General features: G+C 35.8%; 1 protein-coding gene across 5 annotated transcripts in view; it reads left to right on the forward strand.

Annotated features, from left to right (window-relative positions):
* The window catches only part of MKLN1 (muskelin 1), a 390,326-nt gene that overhangs the window by 292,387 nt on the left and 70,765 nt on the right, over positions 1-27,174 (forward strand). For 4 of the 5 annotated variants that reach the window (XM_057504770.1, XM_036909011.2, XM_057504772.1 and 1 more), the window contains 2 exons: positions 17,541-17,653; positions 25,309-25,545. In XM_057504770.1, the coding sequence (XP_057360753.1) occupies positions 17,541-17,653; positions 25,309-25,545 (350 nt within the window). The remainder of the gene's footprint in view (positions 1-17,540; positions 17,654-25,308; positions 25,546-27,174) is intronic. The other variant, XM_036909012.2, reaches the window with a different exon arrangement.

Genomic DNA, 27,174 nt, shown 5'->3' on the forward strand with positions numbered 1-27,174 from the left:
TTGTGGTTACCAAAGGTTCAAGGTTAGCTTCTTTAGTATCTTACTCCCTAACTTTACTTGCTTATTGAGCTATTAGGAACACTGTCTGGTGATTCTTTATTTCTTTCCCTTCTTATTCCTCCTCCTCCATTCTTTATATGCTGGTTGTTTTATTCTGTGCTCTTTTTTGTTTCCTTTAACTGCTTTTGTGGGTAGTTGATTTTATTTTTTGCCTTTAGTTAGTATTTGGCTCATCTGCTTTCTTTGCTGTGATTTTATTTTCTCTGGTGACATCTGTTTAGCCTTAGGAATGCTCCCATCTAGGGCAGTCCCTCTAAAATACCCTGTGGAGGTGGTTTGCGGGAGGCAAATTCCGTCAACTTTTGCTTGTCTGGGAATTGTTTAATCCCTCCTTCATATTTTAATGATAATCGTGCTGGATACAGTATTCTTGTTTCAAGGCCCTTCTATTTCATTGCATTAAATATATCATGCCATTTTCTTCTGAACTGTAAGGTTTCTGTTTAGACGTCTGATGATAGCCTGATTGGTTTTCCTTTGTAGGTGACCTTTTTCCCCTTTCTAGCTGACTTTAAAACTCTGTCCTTGTCCTTGATGTTTGCCATTTTAATTATTATGTGTCTTGGTGTTGTCCTCCTTGGGTCCTTTCTGTTGGGAGTTATGTATACTTCCGTGGTCTGAACGATTATTTCCTCCCCCAGTTTGGGGAAGTTTTCAGCAATTATTTCTTCAAAGACACTTTCTATCCCTTTTTCTCTCTCTTCTTCTGGTACACCTGTATTGCGAATATTGTTCCTTTTGGATTGTTTACACAGTTCTGTTAATATTGATTCATTCCTGGAGATCCTTTTATCTGTCTCTGCGTCAGCTTCTGTGCGTTCCTGTTCTCTGGTTTCTATTCCATCAATGGCCTCTTGCATCTTATCCTTTCTGCTTATAAATCCTTCCAGAGATTGTTTCATTTCTGTAATCTCATTCTGGACATCATCCCTTAACTCTTGCATATTTCTCTGCAGCTCCATCAGCATGGTTATGAACTTTTATTTTGAATTCTTTTTCAGGGAGATTGGTTAGGTCTATTTCCCCAGATTCCTTGTAAGGGGTGGATGTCTGGGTTAGTCTGGTCTGTATCGAATTCTTTTACCTTTTCATGGCGATGGAGGTATTTGTGGGGAGCTGATGCGTGTGTTGGCTGGGAGAATGTCCCTTCTTGCTGGTTTGTGGCCTTCCTCTCCTGGGAGAACAGCGACCCCTAGTGTCTTGTGTTGGGCAGCTGTGCACAGATTGGGTTTCTAATTCTTGTCTGGCTGCTGTGAAAAAAGCTCTGCCCTGCTGCCTCAGGCTGCTTCTTCACTATGGCGGAGGGGAAACGGGCGGGAGGCTGTTTATCTCCGTGAGGGGCCCCCGAGCTGCGCTCCCTCCTAGGGGGTTAGGGCCCCCGTAGTTCTCTGGGATTCCCAGATGCTGGGCTAAGTGTCCTGGGATGTTTCCGTCCAGCTGTGGGGTCCCTTTCCCTTTAAGACTTTGAAAAAGCACTCGCTTTTCTTTCTCCCAGGGGGTTCGGCTGTAGGGACCCGCTCACAGGTCTTATTGTCCTGTTTCCCTAGTTTCCAGCACCCCACACACGCACTCTGTGTCTGTGCTCTGGTGCGGATGGCTGGGGCTGGCTATTTAGCAGTCCTGGGCTCCCTCTCCCTTCCTGCTCCAACTCCTCTCCTCCCACCGGGAGCTGGGGTGAGGGTCGCTCGGGTCCCACTGGTCCATGGCTTGTATCTTACCCCTGTCACAAGGTGTTGGGTTCTCGCCAGTGTGGATGTAGCCTGGCTGTTGTCCTGTATCTTTTGTTCTCTCTTGTTGGGATAGTTGTATTTGCTGTATTTTCAAAAATACGTATGGTTTTGGGAGGAGATTTCCGCTGCTGTACTCATGCCGCCATCTTGATGCCACCCCACCTTATTTATTTTAATAGCTATAGAACCTGGTATGGAATGGATGCATGCTAAATATTTTTTGAATTGAATCAAAATTTTAAAATTCATTTTCCTTCAAATGGAAAGAAAAATGTTTATTTGGAAACTGCACTCTGATATTGCTGTAAACCTGATGAGTGGATCATGTTATGATATTTATTGTAATATGCTAATATTTAGGTGAATTTATGTTGTTATACCCTAATATATTTACATTTTCTGATTTCTGCTTGTTCTTTTATAGTATGCTTCTTTTAAAGCTGTAGTTGTAATTACTGTGGGATCTATAGGTAGAAATTTAAATGTATGCAGAGCTTTGCATTTTTTAGCGTAACATTTGGGCTTACTGAATTTACTTTGGATAGAAGAGCAGAATCTGGGATCTTGGAATTTTTTCTCTAGAAATCTATTTCTATTATAAAACTGTTAATACCATGATTTTCTAAGGTGCTTTCATATGCATTGAATACTTATTTCGTCATATATGTACCAGCACCTTCTAATAACTGCTACTATCAGGGTGATCTTAATAATTTTCAAGGAGATTGTATTTATAAATCTTTGACAGAACCTTTTCTGGTCATCTTAACGATATGACACCCAAATGAAGTTGTGGGAGGTTGAGTTTTGGGGAACGATGTATGTGTGCTTTAGACATATTTGAATTTGAATCCAGACTTTACCACTGACTTTTTGTTTGATGTTAGATGAGTTGTAATAATGATAAAAATAGGAATAATAAATTAAATTGTTGGGAGAGTTAAATGAAATAATGTACTTTATATACAAAGTATGTATTTATATAATATGTAATATATATTTTTATATGTAACATTTTAATATATAATATGTACTGGTTAGTTCTGAGAATTTTATATAAGTCTAGAGACCTTTTATTTTTTTCTGTTTTTCACAGAATCTAACAGTGGAAATAATTTTAAAACAATTAAAATTTTTTGCAAAACAATCTAAAATAACTTGAAAAGCAGTGTTGAGAAAAAAAATAATGTACCCATAATCTCCTATTCTGACAAACCAATGTTATTCAGTATATCAGTTTTACCTTTTAAATATATTGTCCTAGTTGATGTATTAGAAAAGAAAGGTAGTCATAAATAATACTTTTAAGAGTTTTAGGAAAAAACAATAAAATCCGTTTAAGAATTTTGTTGATACAGATTAGGTAGGTTTAGTAACTAAAGCATGACTTTCCCCAAGTAGAGTTTGAGGAAACTACAAGTTTCATCTTCATAAAATTGGTGTGTGAGTAGTGAAATATGGTTTAGAGAAGTCAAGCTAATTATTTTAAGAATGCATTTTCAGGGTTTCAGAGTGCGGGCTGTTAATCTGTTGAAGTTAATATACAACATATTGTTTGTATGTACACTTTTCTGGAAAGGCAATCCATGAACTCAGATCATCAAAGGGATTCTTAACTCAAAAAGTTAAGAACACCTTCACCAGAGTAAACTTCATAAAGTTCATTTCATCTTTAAATTGGTTTATATTTCAAAGCAGTTATTGCTTCTCAGCATTTCATATGTTTTGTTTTCTTCAATATTAAAAATTTAATACAACATAAACTTTCTTTTCCTTTTTCAGTCTTTTTTTTTTTTCATTTTGCTACAGCTCTAAGTATAGTGACTTTTTAAAATGAGATGGTGGCATAAATATAACATTTAATTTTAAAAGCTTTCTTCCATTTGCAGTGAGTTCTCTCATTCATACCGTGGTAGAGAATAGAGAAGGAATGTAGCTTTTGTCTTACTGGGTGTGTATGTCAGTTTTATTGATTATGATCCCTATACCTAGCACCTCTCCACTTAGTTTCTTCAACTCTGAATTGGGTTTCCACTCAGGGTAAAATAAGGTGAATAGAAAGAAAGAAAGGGCCTGTCTATTTTTTTTCAGTATCGAAGTCTGTTCAGATGAAAATTTAAATGTCTGTTGTACCACCTATTTCTTTGTTGTGTACCTCAACCTCTCATTGAATTTTGAGAACCACCAGTACCAGCCTTTTCCCCTCTCTGTTTTAGAAGAGATAATAAGACTCAGGCCAAACCCCAGTGTTCGGCATCTACAAAAGAAGTTCAGTGGGTGTTGCTTGTCACTTGGAAAAGCCCTTCTATGCATATCTGAACATTTGATTATTCTGTATCAATTATATGAGAGAGATGCTTTTTTTGTTAAACACACAGTGCCACATAATGATATCCTTATATGCCTTAAACAAACTTTGAAGGAAATAGATAAACATAGGTTTGGTTGTTAATTACAAATATATTCATATGGCTATATTTCTGTAGCTATGTATGACATGAATCTCTCATAGTTACCAGAAAAGTATTTTGAAATACAGCTTTAATTAAAAATACAAAATATATTGTCATAAGCAGAAAGCACAACCTTTTAGCAAGGAAAATAACTACAGGACCCTTAAGCAATGTAGGTTTGACCTGCATAAGTCAACTTATACATGGATTTTTTTTTTTTAAATAATTATTTTTTATTGAAGGGTAGTTGACGCACAGTATTACATTACATTAGTTTCAAGTGTACAACACAATGGTAGAACATTTATATACATAATTCTAGGTTCCAGCATCACCCTACCAAGCTGTTACAATATCTTGACTATATTCCTTATGCTATACATTACATCCCGGTTACTTATTTATTTTACCATTGGAAGTGTGTACTTTTTTTTTTTTTTTTTTTTTTTTTTGTGAGGGCATCTCTCATATTTATTGATCAAATGGTTGTTAACGACAATAAAATTCTGTATAGGGGAGTCAATGCTCAATGCACAATCATTAATCCACCCCAAGCCTAATTTTCGTCAGTCTCCAATCTTCTGAGGCATAACAAACAAGTTTTTACATGTAGAACAAATTCTTACATAATGAATAAGTTACATAGTGAACAGTACAAGGGCAGTCATCACAGAAACTTTCGGTTTTGCTCATGCATTATGAACTCTGAACAGTCGGTTCAAATATGAATACTCATTTGGTTTTTATACTTGATTTATATGTGGATACCACATTTCTCTCTTTATTATTATGATTTTTAATAAAATGCTGAAGTGGTAGGTAGATACAAGATAAAGGTAGAAAACATAGTTTAGTGTTGTAAGAGAGCACATGTAGATGATCAGGTGTGTGCCTGTAGACTATGTGTTAATCCAAGCTAGACAAGGGCAATAAAACATCCACGTATGCAGAACATTTCTCTCAGAACGGGGGGGTGAGGTTCTAAGCCTCACCTCTGTTGATCCCCAATTTCTCACCTGATGGACCCCCTGCGACTGTGCCTGTCTTAGGTTGTTCCTCCCTTGAGGAATCTTACCCGTCTCTGGCTAACCAGTCATCTTCCGGGGCCATACAGGGAAATGTGAAGTTGGTAAGTGAGAGGGAAGCCTTATTGTTTGAAAAGGTTAGCTTTTAACTTCTTTGCATATTTATGCCCTGTGGCTTCTATGCCCAGCATTTGTCTTGAGGTATCTTTACCACTTGGAAGAATTATGATACTCGGTAAATTTGATACGAGGCACGAATTCTATTTAAGGGTTGTAATTAGGAAGGAAGAAGAAAAGCTATAGAAGTAGCAGGCGGAAGAAAACATGGGAAGATTGATTATTTCTTTGACATATCTTCTTGTAGAGTAACTTCAGCATGAATAGGTTTTAAGCTACTACTTAAATTGCGCACACACATTAACATAATAGGAGTATAGTTACATAACCAAAGGATATCTGTAATTACCAGCCATCTCCAGTGAAACCAAGAAAACCAGTTAGGCACCTTAGGCATTTGTGAAAACTTATCTATGATATGGTGGATATTGTCCAACTGAACTTGAACAGTCTGAGAGAAATCAGACAAATTAAAACAACCCATTCCTGGGGACTGTTCACATGCCATATGTTCTTTTAACAGTAAATAGTCTGTAGTTGTAAGACTTTGGAGCACTACAATTTGCACTTCTCCAAATTCTTGGTTGAGTTCCAACAGTATAGATCCAGTCAAATTTGTTGTTTTACTGTATGCACAGGCCAGCTTAGATATCTCCTTCCTCATTCCCATGGCAAGTCCAGGAACTGGTGGGATGAGTGCATCTACAGCTGTAGCAGTGCGTGGATCTTTGTTGGGGTTTTTTGATGATCATCTTCTGGCATGAGTCTTCCAGAGAGTGCAGATGTTGGAAGTTCTTTTTCATATCGTATCTTAGCTCATTTTCGGGGTAGCCCAATTAGGCTTTGATCCTCTGTATAAACACAAACAGACCCTTTGCCTACACTTTTAAATGCCCTTTATACGCTTGTGTAGAACTCGTTGGAGGTTACCACACAGGAACTGCCCTTTTTTTTTTTTTTTTTTTTTTTTTTTTGCTTTGTTTTTGGTATCACTAATCTACACTTACATGACGAATATTATGTTTACTAGGCTCTCCCCTATACCAGGTCTCCCCTATAAACCCCTTTACAGTCACTGTCCATCAGCATAGCAAAATGTTGTAGAATCCCTACTTGCCTTCTCTGTGTTGTACAGCCCTCCCTTTTCTCCTACCCCCCCATGCATGTTACTCTTAATACCCCCCTACTTCTCCCCCCCTTATCCCTCCCTACCTACCCATCCTCCCCAGTCCCTTTCCCTTTGGTACCTGTTAGTCCATTCTTGAGTTCTGTGATTCTGCTGCTGTTTTGTTCCTTCAGTTTTTCCTTTGTTCTTATATTCCACAGATAAGGGAAATCATTTGGTATTTCTCTTTCTCCGCTTGGCTTGTTTCACTGAGCATACTACCCTCCAGCTCCATCCATGTTGCTGCAAATGATTGGATTTGCCCTTTTCTTATGGCTGAGTAGTATTCCATTGTGTATATGTACCACATCTTCTTTGTCCATTCATCTATTGATGGACATTTAGGTTGCTTCCAATTCTTGGCTATTGTAAATAGTGCTGCAATAAACATAGGGGTGCATCTGTCTTTCTCAAACTTGATTGCTGCGTTCTTAGGGTAAATTCCTAGGAGTGGAATTCCTGGGTCAAATGGTAAGTCTGTTTTGAGCATTTTGATGTACCTCCATACTGCTTTCCACAATGGTTGAACTAACTTACATTCCCACCAGCAGTGTAGGAGGGTTCCCCTTTCTCCACAGCCTCGCCAACATTTGTTGTTGTTTGTCTTTTGGATGGCAGCCATCCTTACTGGTGTGAGGTGATACCTCATTGTAGTTTTAATCTGCATTTCTCTGATAATTAGCGATGTGGAGCATCTTTTCATGTGTCTGTTGGCCATCTGTATTTCTTTTTTGGAGAACTGTCTGTTCAGTTCCTCTGCCCATTTTTTAATTGGGTTATTTGTTTTCTGTTTGTTGAGGTGTGTGAGCTCTTTATATATTCTGTATGTCAAGCCTTTATCGGATGTGTCATTTTCAAATATATTCTCCCATACTGTAGGGTTCCTTTTTGTTCTATTGATGGTGTCTTTTGCTGTACAGAGGCTTTTCAGCTTAATATAGTACCACTTACTCATTTTTGCTGTTGTTTTCCTTGCCCGGGGAGATATGTTCAAGAAGAGTCACTCATGTTTATGTCTAAGAGGTTTTTGCGTATGTTTTCTTCCAAGAGTTTAATGGTTTCATGGCTTACATTCAGGTCTTTGATCCATTTTGAGTTTACTTTTGTATATGGGGTTAGACAATGGTCCAGTTTCATTCTCTTACATGTAGCTGTCCAGTTTTGCCAGCACCACCTGTTGAAGAGACTGTCATTTCGCCATTGTATGGCCAATGCTCCTTTATCAAATATTAATTGACCATATATGTCTGGGTTAATGTCTGGATTCTCTAGTCTGTTCCATTGGTCTGTGGCTCTGCTCTTGTGCCAGTACCAAATTGTCTTGATTACTATGGCTTTATAGTAGAGCTTGAAGTTGGGGAGTGAGATCCCCCCTACTTTATTCTTCTTTCTCAGGATTGCTTTGGCTATTCGGGGTCTTTGGTGTTTCCATATGAATTTTTGAATTATTTGTTCCAGTTCATTGAAGAATGTTGCTGGTAGTTTCATAGGGATTGCATCAAATCTGTATATTGCTTTGGGCAGGATGGCCATTTTGACGATATTAATTCTTCCTAACCACGAACATGGGATGAGTTTCCATCTGTTAGTGTCCCCTTTAATTTCTCTTAAGAGTGACTTGTAGTTTTCCGAGTATAAGTCTTTCACTTCTTTGGTTAGGTTTATTCCTAGGTATTTTATTTTTTTTGATGCAATTGTGAATGGAGTTGTTTTCCTGATTTCTCTTTCTGTTGGTTCATTGTTAGTATATAGGAAAGCCACAGATTTCTGTGTGTTGATTTTGTATCCTGCAACTTTGCTGTATTCCGATATCAGTTCTAGCAGTTTTGGGGTGGAGTCTTTAGGGTTTTTTATGTACAGTATCATGTCATCTGCAAATAGTGACAGTTTAACTTCTTCTTTACCAATCTGGATTCCTTGTATTTCTTTATTTTGTCTGATTGCCGTGGCTAGGACCTCCAGTACTATGTTAAATAACAGTGGAGAGAGTGGGCATCCCTGTCTAGTTCCCGATCTCAGAGGAAATGCTTTCAGCTTCTCGCTGTTCAATATAATGTTGGCTGTGGGTTTATCATAGATGGCCTTTATTATGTTGAGTTACTTGCCCTCTATTCCCATTTTGCTGAGAGTTTTTAACATGAATGGATGTTGAACTTTGTCAAATGCTTCTTCAGCATCTATGGAGATGATCATGTGGTTTTTGTCTTTCTTTTTGTTGATGTGGTGGATGATGTTGAGGGACTTTCGAATGTTGTACCATCCTTGCATCCCTGGGATGAATCCCACTTGGTCATGGTGTATGATCCTTTTGATGTATTTTTGAATTCGGTTTGCTAATATTTTGTTGAGCATTTTTGCATCTACGTTCATCAGGGATATTGGTCTGTAGTTTTCTTTTTTGGTGGGGTCTTTGCCTGGTTTTGGTATTAGGATGATGTTATCTTCATAGAATGAGTTTGGGAGTATCCCCTCCTCCTCTATTTTTTGGTAAACTTTAAGGAGAATGGGTATTATGTCTTCCCTGTATGTCTGATAAAATTCCGAGGTAAATCCATCTGGCCCGGGGGTTTTGTTCTTTGGTAGTTTTTTGATTACCGCTTCAATTTCGTTGCTGGTAATTGGTCTGTTTAGATTTTCTGTTTCTTCCTGGGTCAATCTTGGAAGGTTATATTTTTCTAGGAAGTTGTCCATTTCTCCTAGGTTTCCCAGCTTGTTAGCATATAGGTTTTCATAGTATTCTCCAATAATTCTTTGCATTTCCGTGGGGTCTGTCGTGATTTTTCCTTTCTCGTTTCTGATACTGTTGATTTGTGTTGACTCATCTTTTCTTCTTAATAAGTCTGGCTAGAGGCTTATCTATTTTGTTGATTTTCTCGAAGAACCAGCTCTTGGTTTCATTGATTTCTGCTATTCTTTTATTCTTCTCAATTTTATTTATTTCTTCTCTGATCTTTATTATGTCCCTCCTTCTGCTGACCTTAGGCCTCATCTGTTCTTCTTTTTCCAATTTCGATAATTGTGACATTAGACCATTCATTTGGGATTGCTCTTCCTTTTTTAAATATGCTTGGATTGCTATATACTTTCCTCTTAAGACTGCTTTTGCTGTGTCCCACAGAAGTTGGGGCTTAGTGTTGTTGTTGTCATTTGTTTCCATATATTGCTGGATCTCCATTTTGATTTGGTCATTGATCCATTGATTATTTAGGAGCGTGTTGTTAAGCCTCCATGTGTTTGTGAGCCTCTTTACTTTCTTTGTACAGTTTATTTTTAGTTTTATGCCTTTGTGGTCTGAAAAGTTGGTTGGTAGGATTTCAATCTTTTGGAATTTACTGAGGCTCTTTTTGTGGCCTAGTATGTGGTCTATTCTGGAGAATGTTCCATGTGCACTTGAGAAGACTGTATATCCCGTTGCTTTTGGATGTAGAGTTCTATAGATGTCTATTAGGTCCATCTGCTCTACTGTGTTGTTCAGTGCTTCCGTGTCCTTACTTATTTTCTGCCCAGTGGATCTATCCTTTGGGGTGAGTGGTGTGTTGAAGTCTCCTAGAATGAATTCATTGCAGTCTATATCCCCCTTTAGTTCTGTTAGTATTTGTTTCACATATGCTGGTGCTCCTGTGTTGGGTGCATATATATTTAGAATGGTTATATCCTCTTGTTTGACTGAGCCCTTTATCATTATGTAGTGTCCTTCTTTATCTCTTGTTACTTTCTTTGTTTTGAAGTCTATTTTGTCTGATATTAGTACTGCAACCCCTGCTTTCTTCTCACTGTTGTTTGCTTGAAATATGTTTTTCCATCCCTTGACTTTTAGTCTGTACATGTCTTTGGGTTTGAGGTGAGTTTCTTGTAAGCAGCATATAGATGGGTGTTGCTTTTTTATCCATTCTGTTACTCTGTGTCTTTTGATTGGTGCATTCAACCCATTAACATTTAGGGTGACTATTGAAAGATATGTACTTATTGCCATTGCAGGCTTTAAATTCGTGGTTACCAAAGGTTCAAGGTTAGCCTCTTTAGTATCTTACTGCCTAACTTAGCTCACTTATTGAGCTGTTATATACACTGTCTGGAGATTCTTTTCTTCTCTCCCTTCTTGTTCCTCCTCCTCGATTCTTCATATATTGGGTGTTTTGTGCTGTGCTCTTTCTAGGAGTGCTCCCATCTAGAGCAGTCCCTGTAAGATGTTCTGTAGAGGTGGTTTGTGGAAAGCAAATTCCCTCAGCTTTTGTTTGTCTGGGAATTGTTTAATCCCACCGTCATATTTGAATGATAGTCGTGCTGGGTACAGTATCCTTGGTTCAAGGCCCTTCTGTTTCATTGTATTAAATATATCATGCCATTCTCTTCTGGCCTGTAGGGTTTCTGTTGAGAAATCTGACGTTAGCCTGATGTGTTTCCCTTTATAGGTGACCTTTTTCTCTCTAGCTGCCTTTAACACTCTTTCCTTCTCCTTGATCTTTGCCATTTTAATTATTAAGTGTCTTGGTGTTGCCCTTCTTGGATCCTTTCTGTTGGGGGTTCTGTGTATTTCCGTGGTCTGTTCGATTACTTCCTCCCCCAGTGTGGGGAAGTTTTCAGCAATTATTTCTTCTAAGATACTTTCCATCTCTTTTCCTCTCTCTTCTTCTTCTGGGACCCCTATAATACGGATATTGTTCCTTTTGGATTGGTCACACAGTTCTCTTAATATTGTTTCATTCCTGGAGATCCTTTTGTCTCTCTCTATGTCAGCTTCTATGCGTTCCTGTTCTCTGATTTCAATTCCATCAATGGCCTCTTGCATTCTATCCATTCTGCTTATAAACCCTTCCAGAGTTTGTTTCATTTCTGTGATCTCCTTTCTGGCATCTGTGTTCTCCTTCCGGACTTCATCCCATTTCTCTTGCATATTTCTCTGCATGTCTGTCAGCATGTTTATGATTCTTATTTCGAATTCTTTTTCAGCAAGACTGGTTAGATCTGTCTCCTTCTCTGGTGTTGTCTCTGTGATCTTTGTCTGCCTGTAGCTTTGCCTTTTCATGGTGATAGGAATAGTCTGCAGAACTGGGACGAGTGACGGCTGGAAGGACTTCCTTTCTTGTTGGTTTGTGGCCCTCCTCTCCTGGGAGAATAGCGACCTCTAGTGGCTTGTGCTGCGCGCAGACAGGGTTTCTGCTTCCTGCCCGGCTGCTATGGAGTTAATCTCCGCTGTTGGTGTGGGCGTGGCCTGGCTCGGGCAGCTACTCCAAAATGGTGGAGTCACGTTGGAGCAGGAGCGGCTCGGAGGCTATTTATCTCCGTAAGGGGCCTCCCTGCTCCCTGTAGCCCAGGGGTTAGGGTGCCCAGAAATCCCGGATTCCCTACCTCTGGATTAAGTGACCTGCCCTGCCCCTTTAAGACTTCCAAAAAGCACCCGCCAAAACAAAACAACGACCACCAAAAAAAAAAAGAAAGAAAAATTTTTAAATAAAAAAAAAAAAAATTTTTTTAATTAAAAAAAAAAAAAAAAAAGGTGGTCCTTCGTTTTTCTTTATTCTCCAGTGCCAGCCTCAGGCCTCTGCTCACCAGTCTTTCTGCCCTGTTTCCCTAGTATTGGGGTCCCTATCCCTTTAAGACTTCCAAAAAGCGCTCGCCAAAACAAAACAGCAAAAAAGCAAAAAAAAAAAAAAAGTGGTTGCGCGCTTTTCTTATGTCCTCTGTCGCCCAGCCTCCAGTGCCCGCTCACTGTTCTTGCTGCCCTGTTTTCCTAGTATCCGGCGCCCTGCAGTCTGGCCGGGATGGCTGGGGCTGGGTGTTCGGCAGTCCTGGGCTCCGTCTCCCTCCCGCTCTGCCTGCTCTTCTCCCGCCGGGAGCTGGGGGGAGGGGCGCTCGGCTCCCGCGGGGCCGGGGCTTGTATCTTACCCCCTTCGCGAGGCGCTGGGTTCTCTCAGGTGCGGATGTGGTCTGGATATTGTCCTGTGTCCTCTGGTCTTTATTCTAGGAAGGGTTGTCTTTGTTATATTTTCATAGATATATGTGGTTTTGGGAGGAGATTTCCGCTGCTCTACTCACACCGCCATCTTCCGCCCCCCACCATACATGGATTTTTTTAAACTAATATATTGGAAAATTTTTAGGAGATTTGTGACAATTTGAAGAAACATTTTCTTTTCTCTAGCTTACTTTATTGTAAGAATATAGTATATAATACATATACAAAGCGTGTGTTGATCAACTGTTTATGTTATTCATAAGGCTTCCAGTCAGTAGCGAGCTATTAATAGTTAAGTTTTGGAGGAGTCAGAATTTATATACGGAGGTTGGTATCCTTAGTCCCCATGTTGTTCAAGGGTCAACCACATTTCATGTGTTGAATTCACTGAAAAGATCAGTGTCTAGATAGTTTTGTAATCCTAGCTTTATATAAGAATATAGTTTTATTTTGAAAGGGAGGCAGATGAATACAGTTGTTAATCTGCTGGGTTATGAGAGTTTCAAGGGAATGGCTAAAGAAGATAAGGTTAAAGAGTACATAAAAAAATCTCTCCCTTTCTAATTTATTCCTTTCTTCAAAAATTCTCATGTCAATTTAAGGTCTTACCAACTACATTTTCAGAAAGATTAAACTCTTAAACTAAATATCCTGATGGGATTCAATTTTATCTTGAGTATAAGTTGATGTTTCTTAAAACTTCTTAAAATTTCATTTGTTTTTCTCTCAGTGTCTATATTAAACTAAGAATTAAGCTAACCTAAACCTAAATGTCCACCAGTAGTTGAATGGATAAAGAAGATGTGGTACATATACAAAATGGAATATTTTCAGCCATAAAAAGAAAAGAAATCCTACCATTTGCAATAACATGGATAGATCTAGAGGGTATTATGCTCAGTGAAATAAACCAGGCAGAGAAAGACAAACACCAAATGATTTCACTCATTTGTGGAGTATAAAAACAAAGCAAAAGAGAAGAAACAAAAAAAGCAATAGACTCATAGGCACCAGGAAGGGACTAGTGGTTACTAAAGGGGAAGGTTGTGGAGGGTGGGTGGGGAGGGAGAAGGGGATAAAGGGGCACTATAATTCACAATCACAACATAGGTAGGTCATGGGGAAGGCAGTACAGCACGGAGATTACAGTTAATGACTATAACATCTTACTACGTTGATAGACAATGGCTGCAATGGAGGGGGTGAGGTCTTGATAATATGGGTGAATGTTGAACCACTGTTTGTGTATGTGAAACCATCATAATATTGTATATCAATCATACTTTAATAAAAAATAAATAAAGTTAAGCTAACCTAACTACTTTAATCCCTTTTCTACCTTTTCTTTTTGATAAGTGAATTTTATCTAAGGTTGGGCTTATACTATATGAGGGCATAGTATATTCATTCTGTACTGTTTCAAAGTGGGAAAATGGATTTAATTATGAAAATAGTGTGCCATCTTGTGGAGGGTTATTCAGCCAGCAGTCTGATTTGCTCCTAACAACCAAAGTAGAAGAATGTATGTTTCAGGTGAACTCCTAAGATAAAAATCCTGTTCTTTATGCAGAATGGTGTGAAGACACTGATGTGTTAACATTTCTACCTTTATATTATGTAAGATGTGTAGAATAGTACTACTGGCAGTAGGTATCTGCGGTTTATTTAGTGCTGGTACCAAAAAGACATGTACCAAAGAATATGGTTAAATTTTAGTTTTTGTGGCCCGAGTAATGACAGCTTGATTGATTTATTGATTGATGATTCATTTTCTTTAATCTCTTAGAATGAAATTGGTTTGACATTTTGAGTATAGGCTATTGCTGGTCACTTTATTTCTAATCCTTCTTTTGCTGGCTCCTCATTTTTAGTCAGTACTATATGCTGCAAGTACAGATCTGACCTTGTCACAGCTCTGCTTACGATCTTCTATAGCTACTCCACTGTCTGTGGAGTCAAGTTCAAAACCCTTTTATTGTCACTCAGCCCCTTCCATAACCTGGCCACTGCCTGTCTTTTTAACTTCTCTCAACCTATACTCCTTCTATGTTCTGCTTTTAAGTTGAGCAGCATATTTATTCATCATACTGTTTTACCACTTCACATGCATTAATTTAATTATCACAGTAACTTATTAAGTATTTTACAGATGAGGAAAGTGGTGGCTAAGGAACTTGGTGGTGGTTACACAGCTGTGGTCATAGAGCTATAATTCCATCTGAGCTTTGCTTGGCTTTAGATTTAGAGTCCATGCCTTTTAAAACACTTTTTGAGTTTACCTTTCTTATATTTTTACTCTGCTTGGGGAGTCCTCTGTCCCCCATTCTGCCAACAAAGCCACCTTATGATGCATAGGTCAAATTCCACTGTCACCATGAAGCCTTTCCTGAGTCCCCTCAGCCGGGTATATACTCTCCTCTTTTGAACCTCATGGTGCTTTGTACCTTTCTTATGCTACTTAGTCTACCCTGCAATTTAATGATTTATGTGCTTGTTTTATATTCTCGAGTAGATTTTATGCTCTTTGAGGATAGGGACTTCATCTTCATTCTTTTCTGTGAAGTACTTTGTCAATTGAGATTAGTATTCAAAATGTATTGACTAAATATTCCTCTGAGTGCTGGCAGGAATGGATATCCTCAGTAGCCCAGAATAAGCCTATACCTCCTTTCAGAAAAAAGTATAGAGAAAGGGCTGCTGCTTGAGAAGGACTGTTCTGTCCCAGGGCTGTACATGAATTGTTACATAACCTATAACCATGAGAATGAACATCCAGTAAACCAAGCTACTATCCTGTTGGCAAATAGTAATGTTTTCTTTTTTCTCTCTACAGTGCTGTCCAATTATTTCTACAATATTTAAAAGTTTTTGACATCCTTTATGCATGAAATAATACTTTTGCTGGTGCTTGCTTCTAGATAATATTTCATCTCTGAAGCATTTAACTTAAATGATTAGATGATTTAATTAAAATTTTGTTGTGTGTTTCATTCAGGTATATCAGAAGGTCCTGTTTCCATCCAATTCATTCAATTTTACTATTAAACTTCATCTGGGACTACAAAGCATTCACAAACAAGAATGACATCTTGGAATAATTCCACTGGGATGCTTGCTCTGTGCCAGATTTTATTTTGCTCAGCTATCAATGAGGCTGTTGTGGAAATGTGGGTTTTCTTTGCTGTGAGAATTAAGGCGTACAAAGAGACCTGCTTTTCAGAAAGAACATTGAGAACCCAAAGCCCAAGAGGAAGGGTTATTAAAGTTAATGAACGAGGGTAACCTTACCCAGAAACACTATAAAACAAAAGGTCAATTGCTATTGCTATTTTAGTTACATATCCCCTCCCACTCCAGGCTTCAGAATTTAACAGGATTAATTGCCTTTATAGTAAGCCTTGGCAAATTTTTTTGAGCCAGATGAAAATTCTTTAGTTTTTTTTTTTCCCCTTGTAAAATTCTAAGCATCTGGGCATTGCTGTGTGCCACTTGAGAAACAGAATGTTACTTAACTAATGGTAATGAATTGTTTTGAATTCTGAGATAATACAGTTTTTTAATGGTTTGAAATAATTGTCATTATTTCACATTTATACAGAGCCAAAAGCATTCTAAGTAAGAGTTAGACATGGATTAAAATACAATAATGTTGTTTTCATTGCATATGTGATACTAGTAACTGAAAAGTATTTTTTTATTTTTGTGCAAGTTTTAAAGGTAAAAATGCTATTCATGCTTGACAGCCTTCAGAATGTTTTCATGTAACTTAATATCTGAAGAACTTCACTACAACACTGAGAGTTTTGTAAATGAAAAAACTAAGACCCAGGGAGGTTAAGTGTACTTGATTGCCCAGTTAGCAGAACTCAGTCCTCTGCTTACTCAGAAGCATTGTTTTGCTTCCCCTAGGTTCTTGGGGCATAGAATGGGACATTTCACTTAAAAAATTCGCTTAGAGTTTGAAATTAAATGAAAGTATGAGAAAAATCTCTTAGAAGACTGCCCAATTTTTTGAATGGCACGAATTTTCTTAAATGAGGTTTCAATATTTCCAAGTGCACTTTGAATTGTAACCCTTCATGGCAGAACATAATTTAGATGACAGTTCTCCACATATACAGGCCTAGGGCACACCAGTTAGAAAGTAGATGGCTTTACAGTTTTACTGTAATGTCTTGCTTAACTTAAAAAATGATAGTTGGTGGGCTTGTGTAACCAGTAGATATCAGACAGAGGAAAAGTACTTAAATGAAAGAAAGGTACTATTGTAAAGAAGGATAAATGATACAGAGTGTTATGTATAAAGATTCTTGCTGTTCACTGAGCAAGAAATCAGTTTTGTTATAGTGATAAAGTCCATGATATAACAGACATTTCAGAGTTAAAAGAAACCAAATTCGCAAGATACCTAGATTGACTTAACAGTTGATTTTTGAGGAGTTAAACCTACCACAATATATTTGGAAAAATTTCCCCCCATTTCCATGGGAATATCAAGCCTGTTTTTTATATATCACTTTATTTTTAAGATACCTAACTCACAACTAGTTTTAACCATTGTTTTTGTTATTGCAAAAGAAAGAATACATTTTTAATGGGAAGTTTTTTCAGAAATAGATGTCTTTACGTTATATTTTACACTATATATTCCCCTGGGATTTCTGTTTTCTTAAGAGTTGGAAACTGCATTGTTAAGAAGCTGGTAAATGGAAACTTTTTGTGGCCTAACACAGAAAACTCCTGAACTGGCTGCACATCATCCACCCTGATACTTTAAAATACAGATTTTTACCCACTGATGACATATTCTAGCAGCCTTTCCATATACTAATGTTTAGGAAATACTAGTCTAGTATATATTTTGGAATATTAGTTTAGAATTTCCTTTTTTTTTTTTTTTTGAATTTCCATTTTTAACTTTATTTAGATGTACCTTCTTACATGATCTTAGAAATGGCTGGCTACACCTGGGTATCTATACTTAAATTTTGTCCTTAATTAATTTTTTTATACATTGTTTTCCAATTTTCTTAGAGACCGTTTATTTGTTTGGTGGCTGGGATGGAACACAGGATCTTGCTGACTTCTGGGCATACAGTGTGAAGGAGAACCAGTGGACATGTATCTCTAGAGATACTGAGAAAGAGGCAAGTTCTCAAGACTTTTTGTCCATCTGTATCATGATGGGATGTGGGCATACATTTCTTTTTCTGGATGATTTGTGCTCTTTTCTAATGTCTGTCAGCAGTGATAGCAAAATAATTTGTGGTCGACAAGTTAGGTTTAAGTTGTGTTCCGGGTTCTATACCTGGTTCTTCAACTATGGTACATGAACAAATCTATTTTACAGAGATAAATAGAAATGGATATCTAGTATCATTTAGTTTATAACTACTTTAACCTGAAAATATGACTGTGTTACTATCTCTTTTCTCTTATCCCTGTTACGTCTACTCTTATGTTATGCATTGACCTTATTTTGATTTCCTCTGGAAAAAATGTACTCTTTATCTCACTATTTTGGTTCCTTCTTATTCAACTATGTATCAGTTTTTTTAAATGGTGTATATTTTATTTTTAACTAAAATTATACATATGTGTTCCTTTGTGTGTGTCTCTATTGATACACATAAAAACATAAAGCATTTCTGTACTGAATAAGATGGCTTGAATTTATGGCTTTGAATTAAATAAGTGCATAATTAAATATACTTTATAAAGCAAGTATTAATTCCTTTTTCCCCCCAAATCTTTATAGAATTTTTTATTGTCAGATCTAAGCTGTTTCCAATTATAAGGTGAAAGATAAATTATAACACAGTAGGAGCTGGAAATGAAAAGTAGAGGGGTTAAAAACCTAATCTGGAACCCACTGATTTAAATCTAGGAAAGCCATTTCAGAAAGATCTGATGCTATGCCTTTAATCCTAGGAAACTGGATTTTTGCTTACTCAGTGTGTTCCAGTGACTAGTCTTTTGGGTAGTTTTTATCTTTTCAAAGATAATCTTTAAATTCTGATTTTTATTTATTATCCCTATAAAGGTATGTAAAAATGGCCTTTGCCTCTTAGTATTAAAAAACAATTTTCTGAAATGACTATTTTTCTCAAAAAAAAAATAAAGACAGTCTAGAAAAATACCTAACTTATTTCTCTTCAACTGTTTTAATTCTAGGTTGATTGCATGTGTAATTATTCATACAATAAGTCTAGGATGCATCATGAAATCCTCCTTCTTCTTCATTGAGTATATCTAATTAGTACCTAAGTTCCAGTAGTTCTGGTACCCAATGTTGTATTACAGATGTCTTTTCCTCTCTATTACTTTGGCACTACTTCCAATATTACATTTCCTTTCTTAAACTTTTTTGCCTCCATTGCTGATCATCAGATCTGTTTTCCATTCATTAGCAGCCTTTTAGAAAACATATTTGGCCATTTGACACCTGCTTAATCTGTTTGGTTAGCTTCAGTCCTTGTTTCAGTTATCTATTCTGTCACATTATAAACACCCACAAAACTTCATTGACATATGTATAAAAGCATTTGTTTTGCTCATGAATCTGTATATTGTCTGGGGCACTTTTATGCTTTTAGCAAGGCTTACTGGTGTCAGGAGTCAGCTGGCTGTCAACTAGTCTAAGACAGCTTCACCTGGGACTACTTGATTCTGTTCCACATCGTTGCTCACCTTCCTGTTGGCTAGCTGGGGCTTGTTCTCATGTTAGGGGCAGGGCTACAAGGAGAATGAAGTAGGTGGGAGCGCTCCACCAAATGTATTGTTATTCCATTGGCCAAAGAAAGTCATGTGACCAAGTCCAGCATCACCAGTAAGGGGCTCTATCAAAGGGTATAGATACAGGGAAGTGTGAATATCAGCAACAACAGTCATAATAGTAAAGTTATTTATCTACCTTAGTTCCTTTTGCTTAGAGTAAAAACTTCACTTATCTCATCATGATTTGGTCCCCACTTACCTTTCAGGCTGCATCTCCTGACTTTGTCAGCCATACCTATAGCTGTTGGAATTACTCAACTTTCTCACCTGTGTCCTTTCGCTGTAGTATATTCCCCATTTGGAATTAGTGGGGAATTAACTAATACATTCCTATTGAATTCCTTATGGCATGAATCATATGCTTACTCTTTAGTGAGTAAATAGGTGAGGTAAATTAAAAGAAAATTAATTCTGGAAAAAAGCAAGGAAATGGTAAATACGAAATTCAGGAGTATGGCTGCTTTGACAAGAGAGGGGGTGGTTTATAGGAAGCCTGAAAGGTAATATTAATTTTCTACTTTTGAAACTGGGCATGGGTATTATTTTTTTATACCGTTTATGTATGTCATAAGTAACATTTAGAATATAGTAAATAATTACTTAAAACTAGTACCAGAAAAATATAGAGATGATTTTGATGAGAGCATTTTGTTTCTGTTATTTTGAAGTCAGTAGAGATAAATTGTGACCCAGTACTGGAGATTTATTAGTTTTATTATTACTTTCTTCATAAAGACAACTAAAAATCTTTTCTTGACCGATCCATGAATTGAATGGTAATATATGGCCCTAGCATAAATGCTCAATCCTTCTAAGATTGAACCATTAATATTTCATGTATCTAATTATTTTCTGTACTTGTGAGTACAAACTACTGTTTGATGATAACACAGGGCATGTGTTTTAAAAGTATGATGTACAATTAAAAAGCAAAATCAGTTTATATACTTTAATATGTATCTAATAACATTTAGGAAATTTAAAAATAATAGAATAGCTCAGCTCTTAGAATAATTATTTTAAATATTCATGTAGCTATTCAAGTAAGTTTTTATAGGTTCAAAAGAAATTTTTTTTTGGTTTTACATTTTTATAAATCTTTATTGTCTAGCTTAGAAGACAGCTAGTTTCTCATATCTGCTGCATTTAATCTCCTGTGGCATAATTGTTTTTTGTGAAGTGCATGAAGAAAATTGTACCTCACATAGATATTTTTGGAAAGGCAGTAGTATTTTAATAGCCCTTTCAGATAATTGCACATATTCTTTTTTGATCTCATATCCAAATTTACAAGTGGTTGTTTTTAAAGATAATTACATTTTAGACTATGAGATAATATCAGCTTATGTTCTGTGTTCTGTTAGATTTATATTAAACTACCTTGTTCTTTGAATGGATCTTGTACTTTTACCTCTGCATGGCTTTTTTACCCATGTGTTGGTCACTTGAAAATACTGGTTTTCCTGAGTTATGTACATCTTCCAGATACTGATGTCATTTATTATGTTTAAAAAAGCATGTTTTTTATGCTTAATATCACCATCAATGTCATTAGAAAAGTCTTCTAAGTATTGAGAAAGTGTCAAGATTACAGTAGCATGTAGAAGTTTTCCAAAATCCTAATTTTGCTTTAAAATGTACATTTTGTCATTGGCAACAAATTTTGTCAGTTGTTTTCCTTCAAAATGCAATACTTCATTTGTTTTTCAGAAAGTCTCTGCCATAGCCATACTTGGATTGTTAGTTTTCTTTCAAGTATTCCACAGTGTGCCATGTCAAGAGCAGCGAGGGGAACTTGGAACTTTGTCACATGGGTGCTTTTCCTTGAGATAACCATCACACATCAAGTAGTATTGTTTTATAGTTTTCTAAATCTCTTTAATGTTTGGCTTAATAGAAAGCACCTGGATTCATTTCTGCTTCTGCATTAAATCTGTGCTATATCAAAAGTCACGTAGCATCTAGAAATTTTCATACATACTCATAAGAGAGTAAGAATGAAAAGACAAATTTTTGTCTTAGTATTATTATGAAAATAACTGACTTTGTGGAGTATCTGAAGTGCCTTGGGAGATCGCAAACTGCACTGACAGCTGCGGCTTTAACTAAATCCACAGTCCCTATTATTATCCCAGTAACGTCCCAGTATTGTCTTTTATTGGTGTCCCTCTGTCACCCTCAACTCCCATCCCTTACCCACAACTCAGTTAATGATCATGCAGTCCATTTCAATGTCATGTTTCTTTAGTTTCCTTTAGAATAGTTCCTTACCTTTTCCTTGTCTTAACCTTGACCTTTTTGAAGAAAACAGAGCAAATATTGTATAGGCTATCCCTCAGCTGAGTTTGTCTGATATTTGCTTATGATTGGATTTAGGTTAAGCATTTTTAGCAGGAATACCATGTAAATGACACTGGGTCCTCCTGAGTTTATCATATCAGGAAACACATTGTGTCAGTTTGACTGATGTTAGCTTTGGTCACTTGGTTAAGGAGGGTGCCTACTGGATTTTCCACTCTACAATTAATAGGTAATTTTTGGAAAGACATTTTGAGATTATGAAAATACCTGTTACTTATTAAACTTTAACCCTTTTAGCATCCATTGATGAAACAAAGTTTTTCCCGAAGTTGTTATACCAACTTATATTCCTGCCAGAAATGTATTCAAGTTCTTCTTTCCCCATTAAATTGCCTTGACACTTTTGTTGAATATCAATTGATCATATAAGAATATCTCTCTTTTTGGACACTGTATTCTGCTCAATTATCTTTTGGTCCTTTCATAAACCAATACAATACTCCTTGAGGTCAGGTAACATAAGACCTCCTTATTCTTCTTTTTAAAAATTGTTTTAACTTTTCTACATCCTTTAAATTTTGTATAAATTTTAGAATCATATTCTCAGTTTCTAAAACTGTTGTGATTATTATTGGGAATGTGATGAATCTATATATCAGTTTGGAGACAACTGCTCTCTTCCTGGTATTTTGTCTTCTAATCCATTTCCATCGTTCAATCTCCATTTATTTCAGTCTTTATTATTTCTCAGGACTCAAAAGTTTTCAGGTTAAAGGTGTTAGATATCTGTTAAGTTGATCCCAGTGTATTTTTTTTCATGCTATTGTAAATGGAGCTTAAAATTTTTTATTTTCCATTTGATTCTGCTAATATAGAGAAGTTGGTTGTTTAATACTGCCTGTGTATCACGTCACTTTTCTAAATCCATTATTTCTAATAGTTTTTTTGTTGATTTCTAGATGTTTTCAGTAAATAGTCATGTCATCTGTCAATAGACAAAATTTTATTTCTTTCCACTCCTTTTTTTCTGTAATAACTTTATTTTTTAATGCCTTACTGCACTGACTTGGACTCCATTGCAGTGTTAATTAGGAAAGATGAAAATAGAATCCTTATCTTGTTTCAGATCCTAGCAGGAAAGCGTTCCATAGTTTACCATTAAGAAAAAAGTTAGATTTAAGATTTTCATACATTCTTTATCAAATTGAGGAAGTTCCCTTCTAATCCTAGTTTGCTGTGAGTTTGCTCATGAATTGTGTTGAATTTGATCAAATGCTTTTACTGTGTGTATTGGGAAGGTCATATTTTTTTCCTTTTGATTCTATTAATGTGGCAAATTACCTTGATTGATTTTCAAATGTAAAATCAATTTTGAATTCCTGAGAAACCCTCATTAGTTATGAAATATCCTTTATATATTGCTACATTCTGTTTGATAATATTTTGTTGAAGATTAGTTTTGTTTTCATGTTCATGAGGTAAATTGTCCTACTTTATATCATTTCTCCTCCTCCTCCTTTGTAATATTGTTGTTATTTGGCTTCTGCATTAAGTTGTCCTCATAAGTTAGGAATGGAGTAGAATGCAGATAAGAGATGGAGGGTTTTTTCCTCCTTTTTTCTGAAAAATTTTGTGTGAAATTGATAATACTTCTTCCTTAAGTATTTGATAAAATTTATCAGTGTAGATCTCTAGGACTGCTGTTCTGTTTGTGGGAGGATTTTTACTTATGAATTCAATATTTCAATAGATATAATGACTTCAGATTTTCTCTTTTATCTTGTGTCAGTTTTGGTAAGTTAAATTTTTTCGAAGAATATGTTCACACTGTCTACGTTGTCATATTTTACCTATGTTTTTCATAAAAATACCTTATTTTTATTCTAACTACTAGTAAGCCTGTAGTCATATTCCTGCTTTCATTTCTGGTATTAGCAATTTGTATTCTCTCTTCTTTTTAAAAAAAATTCAGCCTTGCTAGTGGCTTATAATTTTATTAATCTTTCAAAGGACCAACTTTGTTAATTTTCTCTATTTTTTTGTCTGTTTTCTATCCTATTGATTCCTATTCCTATCTTTCTTTTTGCCTTCTTACTTTGGGTATAACTTACTCATCATTTTAATAGAGTTTATGCTAGTTAAGCTGAAGCAAGACGTTCTGTTGCTTTTCTATTAAAATTTAAAATTTCACACTCTAGGAAATATGGCATAGGTTTATTATATATTACACCATCTTTGTTTTTGAGATTATTTAATTATGGAGAAAATTCTCAAATTTTATATGTTGAGATTTTTTTCTTGACAAAAATCTTTAAATATAAGTTTTAAAATAGTAATTATTAGTATGAATATTAAGGGTCAGATTCAAATCTACTTAAATATCTGGACTAATAACACTAAGGTCAAATTGTTCTTCCTGCCTAATATCTTTATTCCATCATTCAATCTACATAATAATCCTAGATTACTTTTCCTAAAATGCTGCTTTTTTATGTTATATCCTGGTTCTTTATTGCCTGCAAGATTACATCCAGTCTCCACTGTCAGTCACTCACCAGTCATTCCTGCCTTTTATTTCAACTCAGTTATTTTCGCAGCAGGAATTATTCATCTCAGTCAGAACTACACACATTGTATTAAGTGTATTTTTGGTTTTTTTCTCTTATCTTCTGCAAAAGCCAGTCTGGGATAGTGGAAAGAATACAAAGTTTTTGGCTTAGATTCTCTTATTTCCTAGTTTTGTGACTGTGGACAAATTACTTAGACTGTGTGAAATGGTGATAATATTTCCTTATCAGGTTGTTACATGGATTAAGTGAAATACATATACACACACACATAATAATAGTATAGACAGAATTTAGGAGATACTTAACAAATATTAATTCTCTTTCCTTTTCCCCCTTTGAAATAATCAAGTCCTACCTAATTGAAGGTCTGTTATTTTTTTCATGAATTCCACTTTTGGTTTATACTACAATATTTTGTTTGCCTTTTATTCAGTCCTGTGTTACAAGTGATCTCAACTAACTAATTTTTGTTGATAATTTACTGATCTTCATATTGTTCTTTGTATTGCTCCCTAGTTGCGTTATTTATTCAGTCAGGAGAGTCAGTTTTATATAATGAAAGGATGGATGAAGAAGTCAAAGACTTGGATTCTCATTCTGCTTCTATTACTAGTTTTCAGGAGGATACCTTTCCTCTTCAGGCTTATATTTCCTTATCTTTTAAAGGGGATAATTAAACTAGAGATTGTATTAATAATAGGTTCCTTCCAGTTCTGAAATTCAGTGATTTAGATACTCCTGGAATACCTGTTTTGTGCTAGATTCTGATGAAAAATATTTTAAAAGACCAATCATGTCTTTAGATTGACATGTACTAGAAAATTAAACTCTGGGTACAAATGACTGAAATGTGATGAAGTATTTACTAGAAGCATGTAAGTGTTATAAACAGAGTGCTATAGGGTACAAAATAGTTCATCTCATCTTTCCTGGTAGATTTTAAGCATTTCTATGGTAAGATTTGTGTCTCTTACTTTTGCTTTCCTTTAGAGATTTAACTGTAGCATCACACTTACATTAATTGTCTTGAAATGAGTTCCTGAGCAAACCTTTTGATGAAAGTCAGCTTAAGTGGGCATTTCATTTTATTTTCTGTTATTTGTTCTTTGAATTTTTTTCTCTTACTTTTTTAATTTTTTTCTTGCTGTCCATAGAATGGTCCTAGTGCCAGATCATGTCATAAAATGTGCATTGACATTCAGCGAAGGCAAATCTACACATTGGGCCGTTATTTGGATTCCTCTGTAAGGAACAGCAAATCTCTGAAAAGTGACTTCTATCGTTATGACATTGACACAAACACATGGATGTTACTCAGTGAAGATACTGCCGCTGATGGAGGGCCCAAATTGGTGTTTGATCATCAGGTTTGGTGCACAGATAAATATATGGTGAAACTTATTAGTGCTTAGTAACTCGTGCTGTTAGTGATTATTTTTCATGTTATACTGGGTTGTGTATTACTGATTTCCATTACAAATACCTATGACAGATGATAAAAACAACTTATTTCAGAAGATAGAAAGTTTTTCTTTAAAACATTTTTTCTTGGGTGCAGGATAAAAACATAATTGTTAACTTAGTAAAAGCTTTAGAGAGTAGATGGAACAATATGCATTAGGAAAAACAAATTTAGTTTTATGATAAATATCCATAAATCATAACAGTAATAACCTGCCTTTTTAAAACTTTATTCTACATTCCTGGAAGAAATTTTGAATTACTTGATAATGACTTCAAGAATTTAGAATCTAGAGCATTTCTTCTAATTTGAGTGAGATATATTTACTTTTGTGTATAATTGCAAACTCTTTATAAAATATAGAGAAGAATTTGACATATACTAGATGAAGTTTAAATTCAGCACCAGTGGAAGTCACGTAATGATGATGTAGTCCGAACTACACATAGCAACACTGTAAGCCATTTTTTTATTAATACACATGTAGCTCTCCTCATCACTGTTACCTGTCTTTGAATATTTATTCCACATAGTTCAGTATAGGACATTATACAAAACAGTAATCACTTTGAATTCTTTAGGCAGTTTTACTTGGCTCAGCACATGTCCAGAGTTTTTTTAAGTGTAGGGGAGAAAAAGAATTTGTAAATATCTGTAACACTGTGTTGATGAACATAGCATTATCTTATACTTGAGAATGGGAGGTGGTGCTAGAATTATGACAGAATATAGCTTAGGCCTTATATCTTACCTGTGAGTTAAGACCCAAGTCTTCATTTACTATTTCTTTACAGATGTTTGTTCATTCTTTGCTTTAAAACTCTCCTACTGCCATATTTATATTAATATGTAGTTGTTATAGGAGAATGGTAAGGAAAAGAGGAATGGGTTATATGCCTATCAAGTAATTGGTGGGTAGAATATCAAAAACATTAGTCTTCAAAGTACTCCCCAGATTGGATTTAGAACTTCTGCTGGCTCTACATAACTGAGCTCTGCAAAGCTTTGCACTTCCCTGCTGATATCCTTAGTGTTGTTCATGTGGAAAATAAGAACTACAGAAAAAGTTAGGCTGGTTCTGATCTTAAAAAAAACAGATCATCAGATGACATTGTTAAGGAAATGATTTATTTTCTTGCTTCCAACTGGTTATTAATTTCTTTTACAAAAGATGCCTATGTTTTCATTTTTACAGGATGAAAAAAGAATAACTAAGGGGTAGTACAGCACGTATATTGTCCTTGAGTGTGGCCCTTGTTTCTGTTGACTTTGATGAAATAGAGTGTTCCTTCGAAGTTAGGTTTTGTTAAATGATGCTTGGTTTCTAACTGATTAGATGTTACAACAGAATGCTGGGGGTGAAGAAACCAGGATTTCAGTGCTAATTCATCCAATAACTAGCTCTGGACCTTGAACATTTAATACAATCTATATAAGCCTCCATTTTCTATTATATTTAATGCAAATAAAGCTATAAGTTGGAACTTATTCCAAAAATTAGTTGGGGTTGTTCTTGACACTTCAAGATTTGACACTTAACATTCAAATTTAAGAAGAA

This window comes from Manis pentadactyla, chromosome 7 (assembly GCF_030020395.1).
Source record: "Manis pentadactyla isolate mManPen7 chromosome 7, mManPen7.hap1, whole genome shotgun sequence".
Classification (NCBI taxonomy): domain Eukaryota; kingdom Metazoa; phylum Chordata; class Mammalia; order Pholidota; family Manidae; genus Manis; species Manis pentadactyla.